The 12,544-nt window shown below is 47.4% G+C and overlaps 1 protein-coding gene across 2 annotated transcripts in view; it reads left to right on the plus strand.

The window, feature by feature from the left end:
- The window catches only part of LOC115095337 (anoctamin-10-like), a 79,587-nt gene that overhangs the window by 56,382 nt on the left and 10,661 nt on the right, over positions 1–12,544 (plus strand). For both annotated transcript variants that reach the window (XM_029608866.1, XM_029608867.1), the window contains exons 10-12: positions 1,189–1,380; positions 7,923–8,060; positions 12,365–12,481. In XM_029608866.1, the coding sequence (XP_029464726.1) occupies positions 1,189–1,380; positions 7,923–8,060; positions 12,365–12,481 (447 nt within the window). The remainder of the gene's footprint in view (positions 1–1,188; positions 1,381–7,922; positions 8,061–12,364; positions 12,482–12,544) is intronic.

Below are 12,544 nucleotides of genomic sequence, written 5' to 3' on the forward strand. Positions count from 1 at the left end.
ATCAGTTAAAGAATACTGAACACATCAAGTCAGAGCTGAAATCACAGGTTCAATGCATTCCTACCTATGATTGCTGGAAGGCTATGACATGAATGAGCCATTCTACACATGCTCTCCTCTAAACACCTGCTGCCTACTTCTGATGCAGGGCTAGATGGGCCATTGATCAGACTCAGTGTGGTATTTCTTCCGTAAATCACATGGTAAAATACTCATTGAAGGTACACTAAGATTCCAACATTATTATATGTAAAAATTACAAAGGAATCAATATCAAATGCATATTTATTAACAATATTTCAAAAAAGTGTCATAAAGATGTTGCAAATACAACCAATTTTCTCTTCGCATTTTAAAACCAATAGACGCAGCCCCCATGTACCAATCAGTATAAAAACTGAATTCAGCCTACACACACATACAATCCACTCGTATCGCACACATACCACACTACTGTCCTTCACCTCTGTTATAACATCACCCCAACATATAACCAGATCCGCTATGCTTCGCCCCTCTGGTGCTTCTTTACAACGATGTAGTTCTATCTTCTGTATAACACTACAACACAGGTTGACGGCAAGTGCGCTCTTTCCCTGCGATGTACAATCTGCTGACCAGCTGTATAGCATGTATTAGCTCCTAAAACAAAATATAAGTAAGCTGTAGGTATAACTGAGGGGATTATTTAATTAAGTGTACATCCTATTGGTATTCCTAGGGACAGTCGCAGCACATATACAAAAGGAGCTATAAGAACATTTGTAATTTTCCCCTGAAGAAGCTCCAGACAAGCGAAGCATATTGGATCTGGTTATATGTTTGGGTGATGTTATAACAGAGGTGAAGGACAGTAGTGTGGTATGTGTGCAATATGAGTGGATTGTATGTGTGTGTACTGAATTCAGTTTTTATACTGATTGGTACATGGGGGCCACATCTATTGGTTTTAAAATGTGAAGAGAAAATTGGTTGTATCTGTAACATATGCATTTGAGATTGATTCCTTTGTAATTTTTACGTTTCTTCTGTAAATCCATTTTCCATCAGTGCATTTTAGGATGGAGATCATGGGAAATAGTGACATATTTGGCCAACAGAGAAGAAGTCCATAAACAGGGGAGGTCTGTGAGCTGAGCTGGTTTCTAGCCGTGCCTGACCAGAGATCCCTTCTTCTCATGGTGCTAGGGCTTGTTTGATGACTACATGGAGCTCTTTGTCCAGTTTGGCTATGCCAGCCTCTTCTCCTGTGTGTACCCGCTCACGGCTGCCCTCCTGATCGTCAATAACATCACCGAGATCCGGACGGACGCCTTCAAGCTTTGCCAGCTCTTTCAGAAGCCTTTCCCTTGCCCTGCAGCAAACATCGGTATCTGGCAGGTAAGAATTTCCAAGCGTGCTGAAAACCAGTTGGTAAAAAGCATGGCTGTTGGTAACTGGGGAAAACACCATAGGCAGTTTGCTTTCCCTGCATGTTCTGGCCTCCGACATTTCACTATTGCAACCTGGCGTGCTGTAAGGGCAGGCTCTTTGTGACCTGCTTTGCAATATTTGGATTTGGAACGGGGGGGGGGGATGTTTGCATGAGTTTATTTTTTATGGAGCTTGTGTCTGGGGAGCGTGGCTTGCCTCCTTCACAACGGAGGAACATTCCTAGCCAGGAAACAAAACAGGAAGCAAGTGCTTGCTCACTGGCGTGATGCCCCGAAAGCTCATTGGAGAAATACATGGTGAAATGATGAATCTCCTCTCTGATGTGCATTGTGACAAAAACGAAAAATAGCCAGCCCGACCAGGAACGACGAGGCAGATGCCCAAGCAGTTTCAGCAAATGGATCCTTACCGAGTACGCTGGCAAGCAGGAAAGTTATCTGGCTAACATTAATCGGAAATTCAACAGAACTTACCCAGAGAAGTTCACCCCTGAGTATACCCGGATAAAGTTATCTGGATAACTTTGATCAGGCAAATATCTGTCTTAGACTGACCTGGCTAACTGTGTCCGGGCAGCACCGCTATCAGCGCCTGCCAGGACAAAGCGAATCTGTGCCCAGAAATGCCACCCCCCCTCCCAGGCTGCCTCTCTAACCCAGGTCCGTTTTGTACTGGACAAAATTTAGCCAGGGAGTGGTGGGGAGAATGGGGGTAAAATATTCAAATCTCAGGTTTTATCTGGCTTACTCCCGAAGTTAGTAGGACAAACCCTTTGAATATCGACTTCATTAGTTGTGTTAAATTTCACAACACAGACAGGACCCAAAAAAAGCAGTGAAAAAGAACTAGACCGACTCATACATGCAGCTCGTCTCACATAGACACCGGCAAGTGTTCAAAAGCTGGGAAACTTGCATCCTTTGATAACATCACAGTGAAAAACACGGTCGCAGTCACAGTCACAGAAATGAACACAAAGACAGCATTTAAAAAAAAAAAAAAAAAAAAGCCCGCCTCCCATTTTTATATGTATTAAATAAAAAAATTGGGAAGAAATAATGAAATATGCAGTACCAAGGGAAATCTGGTGTCAGAATTGAAAATATACTTAAACTTTATTTCTTCTAGTTTATTCAATACACAATATAAAATTTTACTAAGGAATTATCAGCAGTTAGTGTAACTGGGATTAAAAAAAACCATTTTGCATAAGTTCCTAGAGGATCAATCCATAAACTGCTATGACTGTAATTAATAATCTATAGTAGCTTGTGATCTATCTAATGTTTGGGTACTTGCCAGGTTCTTATGGCCTGGATTGGCCACTGTTGGAAACAGGATGCTGGCCTTGATGGACCCTTGGTCTGACCCAGTATGGCATGTTCTTATGTTCTTATGTATCTTCCTCCCCCTCCCCCTCAGTTTCCCCACCTTGTTTATTCTCCATTAAGTTGCATGGATGTGGGAGGATTGGGACTTTTTGTCTATAGGTGGTGCAACTACTCCTTTATCGTTTTGCAGAATGAATGTTCTAGAAAGTTCTCTTGCCTAAGCAGTGGTCCTCTGTTGGGTGCAAACATTAGATGGTGGACTAGTTCTCCTAAAGATTTAATTACATAAAAATGTGTTAGCAGAAAAAGACAATACAGCCTATCTAGTCTGCCCATCCACACCAATTAGTTCAGCTGGGCAGCCCCTACTGCTCCCGCAGAGATCCCCTTTGTTTATCCCAGGCCTTCTTGAATTCAGATACTGTCCTTGTCTCCACCACCTCCACAGGAGTTGTTCCATGCTGTTGCACTCCTGCTCGCGGAGCTAGCCGCAAGCAGGCGCTTACCTTCGCGGCACGGAGCCGCCGACGATCTTCATGGCAGGAGCCGCAGTCATTGCTCTTCGCCGCGGACTTCGTGGCTTCTAGTGGCAGGGAGTGCCGCCGACAACTTCATCCTTCTTGCGGCCCGGAGACCGCAGTCCTCGGGCTCCCTTGCAGCATGGAGCCACTTCCCAGCCTGCCTTCTGAGGCAGGGAGCCGCCTCCAGCCTCTGGTGTCGGGGCCTGCTCCTCAGCCCGGCCCTGCTCCTCCGTCGCCAGCGTCTGTGCAGGGCCGCTGGCCAAGGGCCTGCACAACTTCCTGCTTCCTGTTCCTAAGGTGCGGGCCGCGCCTCTTTCAGAGATTTAAAGGGCCCGCGGCAGGAAATGCCCCGGGCCCCACCTGGACTCCGCCTTGGGAGTTTCCTGATCTTAAGCCATATTTAAGGGCCCAGCTTCCAGTCCTTAGTGGCCTATGCAAGGAGTTAGTCTCTCCTATGGACTTCTCGGCTTCACTCCTGCTGGTATTTCCTGTTCTTCGTGGGATCCCTTGTTGTTCTTCATGTTCCTGGTCTCTTCTGGATTATCTCTCATCTTGTCCTGATGTTTCGTGGTCTTCCTGATTTTTCGTGGTCTTCCTGATGTTTCTTCCTGATGCCTCGTCTCCGCTTCTGCTTCCTGGACCCATGGTTCCTCATTGCTACCTCTTCTGGCATGCCATGTTGTGTCTCATCACCTCGTGGCATGAGCCTGCCTTCTCGTCTGCAGCGCAATCCTCTGGAGGGTCATCCTCGCCTGAAGCCATGTCTCGTCTTGGTCCCGTGTCTCATGCTTGAAGCCAAGCCTCGTCTTGATCCCCTGTCTCATGCCTGAAACCAAGTCTCATCTTGGTCCCCTATCCTGAATCTCATCTCGGCCCTCGGATGTTCTTGTGGCTGCTCTGTCCATGCCTAAGACTCTGACTGAACCTGCTCCATTCCAACGTGGTCTGTGACCAGCCATGGGTGGCTGTGTAGGGCGCTTCTCGGTGCAGGCTTCTACTGAATCTTCGCCATGTTCCGGCTTCATCTTTCATGTATTCGTCTGGAGTCTGCTTCACCCTTGTTGCATCCATCGCTGCTCGACACCCTCACTCCGCCCTCCTTACCACTGTGGCGACTCCCTCCGGGTCTGATGGACGGTTTGCTGCCGCAGCATCTTCTTGCTGTCTTCCTCCAGCATCCCTGGAATGGCACGGCGCTGTGGATCCGCCATGTTCCTGATGACGTAGGACGTGCACGCTCCGAATGATGTACCAGCAAGGGCGCGAACCTCGGGGGCGTCCCCCTGAACTGACATCATCCGCTTCCAATATAAAAGGTCTCAGAAATTGCTAACAGATCAAGTTAGCAAAGGGTTTCGCTACCTAAGTTACTCTGCCTCCTCGGACTTACCAGGGGTACCCGCTCCTCGGGGGCCTCGCTCTCTTTTCTCTATTTCAGATTGCCGATAGGAACCGGTACTCGCACCTCGAGGGCCCATGTTCCTGAACACTCTGAAGATTCTCTACTGCCTGGAAGCGATCGCAGATACGGACATTGTGAGTTACCAGCGCTCTCTCAGAGCTTTCCCTGGAACCAGGTACTTGTTCCTCGAGGGCCTAGCCCTTTCCAGCTACTGAGCTTCCTTAAGACCTTATGTGAGTTTTGTCATCTAGTTCTGGCTATGAACACAGCATTCCCTGTCTACTCACTAATCTACAGTTTCTCTACAGCTCAGCAACCCTGGGATCGCTGTTCAAGTACCTGAGGGACTTCAGCCCTGCTGGGCACATCAGCTCACTACTGCCACCTCTGGTGGTTCTACTAACCTGTCTAATAAAAGAATTCTGTGTCTGTCTCCATACTGAAGTCTAGCCGGTAGTCCCTCTCATGATATCCTCCTGGGGGCACTGTCATCTGCCATCGGCCCAAGGATTCACCTATTTACATTCCTCTACAGCTGAGGGTCCTCTCCAAGCACTCCGCTGGTAGCAGATGGCTACTCCTTTCCTACCAGGAGTCTTCAACAACAGATTCATAACAGCCTGCTAACTCCATCTCCTTCAGGAGCTACTATACAACAGATTGCTACTCCTAGCTCTAACTCAGAGCTTTCCTAGCAAGATTGCTAACTCCTCCCCTCTTAGGAGTCGAAGCATAAGAGATTGCTAACTCCCTAGCAGATCTCTAACAGCACTCAAGCGTGGTCCGCGACCAGTCCCGTGGGTCCACCCTGTGGTGGGCTGGGTAGGGCGCGCTGCATCGCAGCCTCAACCCAGTACTAGACTTTGTTCCTGAACCTTGATCCTGAGTCTTCATGCTCAAGCTTCTCATCTGTGTCTTCATGTCTCAAGCTTCCTGTTACTGTCTTCATGTTCCAGAGCCTTCGTCTGCCCTCATCTTCTGTCCGGCCTGCTGCCTTTTCTGTTCCCAGCAGCAGATCCGAAAGGGCTTGGAGTAGTCACTGAGGCTGTGCAGGTCAGCAGGGGCTTGGCTTCCTGGTCTCAGCCCAGGCTCGACATGTCTCACCAGCCTCGGTTCTGCCTTGGAGTCCTCTGGGGCTGTGCCGAGGTCCAAGGGCACACAATCTCCTCAGAAATGGGACCGCTCTCCTAGCGCTCCCTAACACATGCATCCACTACCCTCTGTATAAAGAAATATTTTTTTAGATTACTCCTGAATCTATCTCTGTGTTACCTGCAAGTGCTACTCCCCTTCCTCTCAGCACTTCTGCTCTCCTGCCACTACAGAAAACCTTGCTGCTGTCCCTCCCAATCTACCCCCCCGTATCCCTTCCTCCTTCATCACCACTGTCACCGAGAGGCCCATCTCTTCCCTCCCACACCTACTGCTACCAAGCGCCTTCTCTCGCATCCGCTGCTGCCTGATCTCTGCCATTTCTCTCTCCCAAGCCGTTGGCAAGCAGCATAATCTCTCTCCATCCTTCCCACCGTCCTGCCACTCCCGAAAGCCCCACTCCTCTACCCCTCCCACTCATGTCCTGTGCCCCACTTTCTCCATCTGCCTTGCCCAGTGTTCCCCTAAATTCTGCCCCTCGTTACACTTCCACATCTTCGGGCTCACCCTTCTCCCCATGTTACTTCCAATTCCTCGTCCTGTTCCTCCCCCAAGATGCCCACGACTTCCTTACCCTGCACTACCTCTCCTCCTTTGGTGATGCCTCTACCTCCGTGCCCCCGACACCTCCTCTGGTGACGATCCATGCCTCATCCTTCTCACTGTGACACCTTCAGCTTACCCCCTCACCTGGGTCATCTTTGCCCCACACCCATTCTGTACTGCTTTTATTCCACACCTACTGTACCACCTCTGCTGTTCCTCCTCACCTGCCACCACCTCCTCCTTGGAAGATCCTCTGAGTAGTGATGCTCCTTCTCCTCTCTCACTGGCATTCTGGTGCCAGTGCTCCTCTTTCTCCATCCTTGCCGTCCCTCCTGATGACAAAATCCTTCCCCTTCCCTACCATTTATTCTGGTGCCAGTGAATCCCCTTCTCCCCACCCCCCACCCCTATTCCCTGATGCCAATAATCCTCGACCATGGCATCAGTGTGCCACATTTTTGGGTCTCGTAGGTGGGAGTGGGGAAGAGCGTCGTTGTTGGGAAAGTGAGGATAAATGTCCTGGGGGGGTTGCTCGAGTGAGCAAAGGAGCATGACAGGGAAGGGTGGGAGACAGACGAAGAGAATGAGGGTTACACTGGCATTAGAGGAACGTCGCTGGCAGTGAAGCGGAAGAAATGTTGCCGTTTGGCGCTGTAGAATGGAGCTGGGAAGAGGGGGTGATGAGAAACAGCGTTGGAGGTTGGGAGTGAGCGTGTCACTATCAGGGTGGAGTCCGGGAGGAGGAGGGGCATCGGGGAGAAGGAAAAACATTTCCACCTTTAAAACCCTAAATGCACAAAACACACGGAGAGTTGTTTTTTTTTAAACCTGAAAGTTTCCTCCTGCTCCCTCTGGGATCTGGTGCCGTGATCCTTCATTCATAACTACTTGGGGATTTTTTTTCCCTAATGGTGTATCTCCTCCCAACATCCTGTAATCCAGTCATTATAGCAATAGGACTGAGCCTAGGTCCCACACCACAGGGCAGTCATGGGCCCTAAATTCAGCCACTAGGTGTCACCATTGCACAATGAGTATGACTCCCTCCACTCCAAGTGCTATGAACACTACCTCTGCAGCATCCCTAGTCCCGGCTGACCCAAGAAACAGAAAACTTTTTCTGGGCTTGATTTATTATATGTTTTAAAAACAATCCCACCAAAACCCACTACCCAAAAAAATACACCCAGACCCTCCCATTCCCACTTGGTTGGTCCTGAAGAATCATCTCACCCACAGCATCCCAACTCTGGCAGAAGGCCCTAAGCTGTAGTCCCCATTGGATGACAACATGAGAGGGGCATGTCTCCAGAAAGGAAGTGGGTCCAGCGCAAACAGCCAGGAAGCAATGGTCTCTCAGCTGTAGATGGAGGTCAAATGGAACATCTCACCCAGTCTGTGCCTCCTGCAAATGGATGGCTCCTTTTCTCCTCCAGCAGTGGGTTCTAAGATGTCATCCCCACTGAATGACATCACAAAGGGGGTGGGGCTGCAGCCTGGAACCCAGTCTGAGCCTTGTCTGCTTTCTTCCCGCAGGTTGCCTTTGAGATGCTAGGTTTCTTTGCAATTGGTACCAATTGCTTCATCATTAGCATTTCCCCGGAGGTAAAAGAGCTATGTCGAGACCTTGGGTTGACTCCAGACCAGTCCCTCCTGTGTGCTGTTGGCTTGGAGGTCAGTAGGGTAACAATATCTGTGTGATGTTTCCCTCCATGTGTTACTGCAGTACGCTCTTTCCAGCTCCAGCCCTAGTTAACCCTTTTGCTTTTTTTCTAAAGAAGGATCTTCTTTTACATTAGAGCATCACAAGATACACAGCTGTCACTGCTCTGATGCTGGTGATGTCAGTGTATCACTGAATACTATGTCACTATAGCAGTGCCTAAGACATCATAGTATCACTGACAACCCTTTGCTAGTGCTCTGTCTGTAATGTCAGTGTTACCAAAAAATAGTGGCACTGCTGTGTGTCATCAAAGTATCACTGGAAGGATTGTACCTGCTCTGTCTGTATATTGTTGAGTATCACCCTTCCTTTCTGCTTAACATCCCCATCATAAAAATGCAGATATGTCATCTCTAGAGTACAGGCATCCAGTATTATTAGGGCGGAGAAGCCACGCTTGAAATATCACAAATTAAAGAGAAGGAAGCATTCTTGTTCTCACAAAGAAGAAAAACATTTTCAAAAGTCAATTGTATATTTATTATGAGAGACTCCTACTGTCAAACTTAGTAAGCTTTGAAAGTGTCGATGCCCCCTGACCTGGTCCCATATTTCGCCTGAAGGCTGCATCAGGAGAGTCGGAGTATACAGAGATTCAAAAATAAATACAAAATGATACAAATCAATCAAAGAGGTCATATGTATGGGATACAACAAGTGGTAAAAAAAAATAATGCAACGTAAGCAAATGTGAAAGCAAATGCAATTGTAAAGGCGAGGGCTATCAACAATTCAAAAAACCAGATAGTCACAGTAAATACAAACCATAAATGCACCAATCAGTCAGGTGTAGGAGCTCTTACAGAGGATGACAATACAGAGACTTTTAAATCAGTCATAGACAGTTTTTCGTGCCGGAGAAGACCGACCAACCAATCAAAGACAAGTCATGTGACTAGACATATCCAACCAAAGAACAAGCAAAGTATAGCAAGGCTGTCGAAACATCAGGTTGTGTAGCAAGACATGCTGAACCACACTGGAGCAATCAGGGGAGAGGGGCGGCAGGAGGGAATATGATCCCAAGAAATGAGGCCGCTCGGTTTCCATGCTTAGCCCCTTAGGAAACAGTCATTGAAGGTTAAAAATCCACTTTTGCTCGCGCCGTAAATGTTCTACATCAAAATCGGTAAGAGGATCAGCAGGTCAGTCGCAAAATGCTTTGAGGGGGAGTGAGATACATCAATCCAGGGCTATACCAGTGGTGCCTCCTCATGGACTGAGCAAATGCACGATCTGTGTTCAAAAATGCGGGTTTTCAAAGTCCATGAGGTTTTGTCTACGTACAGTTTGGGTCAGAGGCACATGATGACATATATCACCCCGACAGAAAGGCATGACGTCGAATGGCAAAAGGATATCCATGACCCGTCAGGGGATATGTAAAATTTCTGATAGAAAGGGGAAAGTGGATACGCCAAGCAATTGCATTTGTTTTTCCATTTGCTTCTGTAGCATTTTTTACCGCCTGTTGTATCCCATGTATATGTCCTCTTTGATTGATTTGTATCATTTTGTTTTGGTTTTTGATTCACTGTATGCTCCGTCCCTCCCACCACAGCCTTCAGGTGAAACACGGGACCGTGTCGGAGGACATTGACAAGTTCAAAGCTTGCTAAGTTTGACAGTAGGGGGTCTCTCATAATTAATATATAATTGACTTTTGAAAACATGTTTCTTCTTTGTGAGGAATAGATTGCTAGTACCATGCTTCCCTCTCTCTAAGTTTTAACCTCTAGAGAACAGACCAGACCAGTCAGACATAGGAGAGATGAAGTCAGTTGGGCTAGAAAAATTGGCCAAGAGTAAACTTCAGAGGGAAGCAAAACTCTGAAAATTGGACACCACCAATAAGCATTAAACTAAATTGCATAGAAACATATCTGGAAACTGATTTTCTTTTAAATTTACAGTCTAACAGTTAACATTCCTTTGGGTACTGCAGCCGTAAATGCACATAAAGCAGAGCATTCTGTTCTCTGTCATCGAGCCTCCTCTCCTAGGAGTGACAGAAAACTAAATCGCTGCCTGCACAGCACAGAATAGCCTTGGTGTAATAAGACTTGAGTAAAAGATATGTACTGAACTTCAGTGCACATTTTCTTTATTTGCATGTTAAAAAGAGTGCACTCTCCTGGAAGCACACTTAACCAGTTGGGTTTCCAGGGTAGCCATAATGAATATGCATGAGATAGATTTGCATCCATTGGAGACCCTGGATATGCAAATCTATCTTGTGTAGATTGATTGTGGCAAGCCTGTAAAACCAACTGGTTTGGTGTACCTTCAGGAGAGGGTTGGGAAACACTGTGCTAATGCATTGGGACTTTTAAAAAGCATGTTAACCTAAAAATGTGCATTCACAAATGTACATAGAGCATGGTTTATGCCAGGACTTCCTAAAACTGTCCTGAGGACCCCACAGCCAGTCGGATTTTCAGGATATCCGCAATGAATATGCATTAGATAAATTTGTTTTCCATGGAGACTCAATATATGCAAATTTGTCTTATGCATATTCATTGCAGATACCTTGAACACCCAACTGGCTGTGAGTTCCCCAAGGCAGGCTTGGTTTATGCACAATGAGTTGTTAAAGTGGATGTACATGCATAATTCTGCTTTAAAAATGATTGCACTAAATCTACCTGCACACAATAACACCTGCTGTTTGGTTTGCACAGGTGCAGAAAACATGTTTTTTGCATATAAATCCTGGCCATAGGACCCCATTTGGGCCTTACGAACTGCAGGTTCAGCCCTGTAGATCAGAGGTTCTCAGCCCTGTCCTTGGGCCACAACTTAGCCAGTCAATGCATGCAAATCTGTCTAATGCATATTTGTGGTGGATATCCTGAAACCCTGACTGAGCAGGAGTATCCCCAAGGACGGGGTTAAGAATCGCTGCTGTAGAAGTACCACTAGCCCCAGAAACTTTACTCCACCAGCTCCGAGCAGGAGTTAAATTTCCAACATTAAGAAAACACCGGTTACGCCTCTCTACATTACAGAGTCCTAGCTAGCTAATGCCTTCATTAACATGGATTTTAAATGGAGGAGTACCTAGGTGAGGTGGAGGGGTCAAGTGAAGGGCCATGATTAGAAACCAGAGGTGAAGAAGGAGAGCAGCAGTGAGTCCTCTTGGCTTTGTGTCCTGCTCTAAATTGCCTGAATGCCTTCTCCCTTCAGTTTCTTGTTACAGGACGGGAGGTGGCACTGCAGGGGCACAACACAACTCTCTGAGTCCTCTGTCCAGGCTCTGTTAACATTGATCACAGAGGGCAGGCAGTCTTCAGCGACTGAGCGTGGGCTGAAATTTCCTAGGGTCTGGGTGCATAAATCCAACCTGCCTGAGCCTGGTGCGTGACGGGAGTGACACTGTGCTGCCATCCTGCCATTATTACCCTGCCTGGCTGCTGAATGCCTTCTTTTCTGCTCTCCAACTGCTGGCAGCAGGAGTGCCCCTCATCTCCTGCAGCTAGTAGAGGATGCTGTGGATTTGCAACATTTGATTTATAAAGAAGCATGTTCTGGTTTAGCTTCTGCTTTAATGAAGGCTCTGGGCAGTGTCTCCAAAAGGGTTTAGTTGTCTTTCCCATGTTGTCACAATTTTGAAGGCCTGATCCACAGCAGAAGTGGAGGAATTCTATTATCTTGCTTCCTCCCTCATACTCTCTCAGTTGAGGTCCATGATTGTACATTCTTTCTGTCCAGAAGAGCATGCACCAATAGCTACATCTGGAGGCTGCAGATTGAAGTTCTAGTAAACAGCGTAAAGGGAGAAGTGTGGATCTGAAGCTGGAGAAGAGGCTTCACCAACAGTGAGTGAGAGAATTGCAGAGATCTAGCGAGGTTGAGAAAAGCTACAGCAATGGAAAAAAGCTTAATGGACTAAGAGGGCTGATCTTCCTCGGGATGGCACCAGAGCATGTGGTATCTCCTCCATCCCTTGCTTTGCATAGGTTCAAGCAGTGCAGCACCCCTAACCTCTGTGCCCAAGAACTATGTTCAGTGGGGTTGGATTTTTGGCCATCAAATGGTACTTTAAGAGAGGTTATTGGTTCACCTGGGCTACCCCATGGGCTGTGAATTCTACTTCAGCAGGATCCAGCCCTCTAAATCTGAGAGTGTGACCCAAGAATGGAACTCAAGTCTGTGACCACATGACTACAGGCCTGGCCCCCAAATCTTTCCTGGCTCTGCTTCCTATTCTTGTCATTAATTAATGAGGTTATTTTTGCTTTTCCCTCAGCACATCCTTATCACACTGAAAATTATCATGGCCTTTGCTATTCCAGACCAGCCCCAGTGGCTGAGGTTGAAGGTCCTGCAGCTGGAGCATCGCTCATGGGAGGCTCTGAAGCAGGCGGTGAGAAAAAGAATCTAATCACATCACTAATATAAGAGAGGCGGTCTCTTTCCCCCTGCCCAG

Source organism: Rhinatrema bivittatum, chromosome 7 (genome assembly GCF_901001135.1).
Source record: "Rhinatrema bivittatum chromosome 7, aRhiBiv1.1, whole genome shotgun sequence".
NCBI lineage: Eukaryota > Metazoa > Chordata > Amphibia > Gymnophiona > Rhinatrematidae > Rhinatrema > Rhinatrema bivittatum.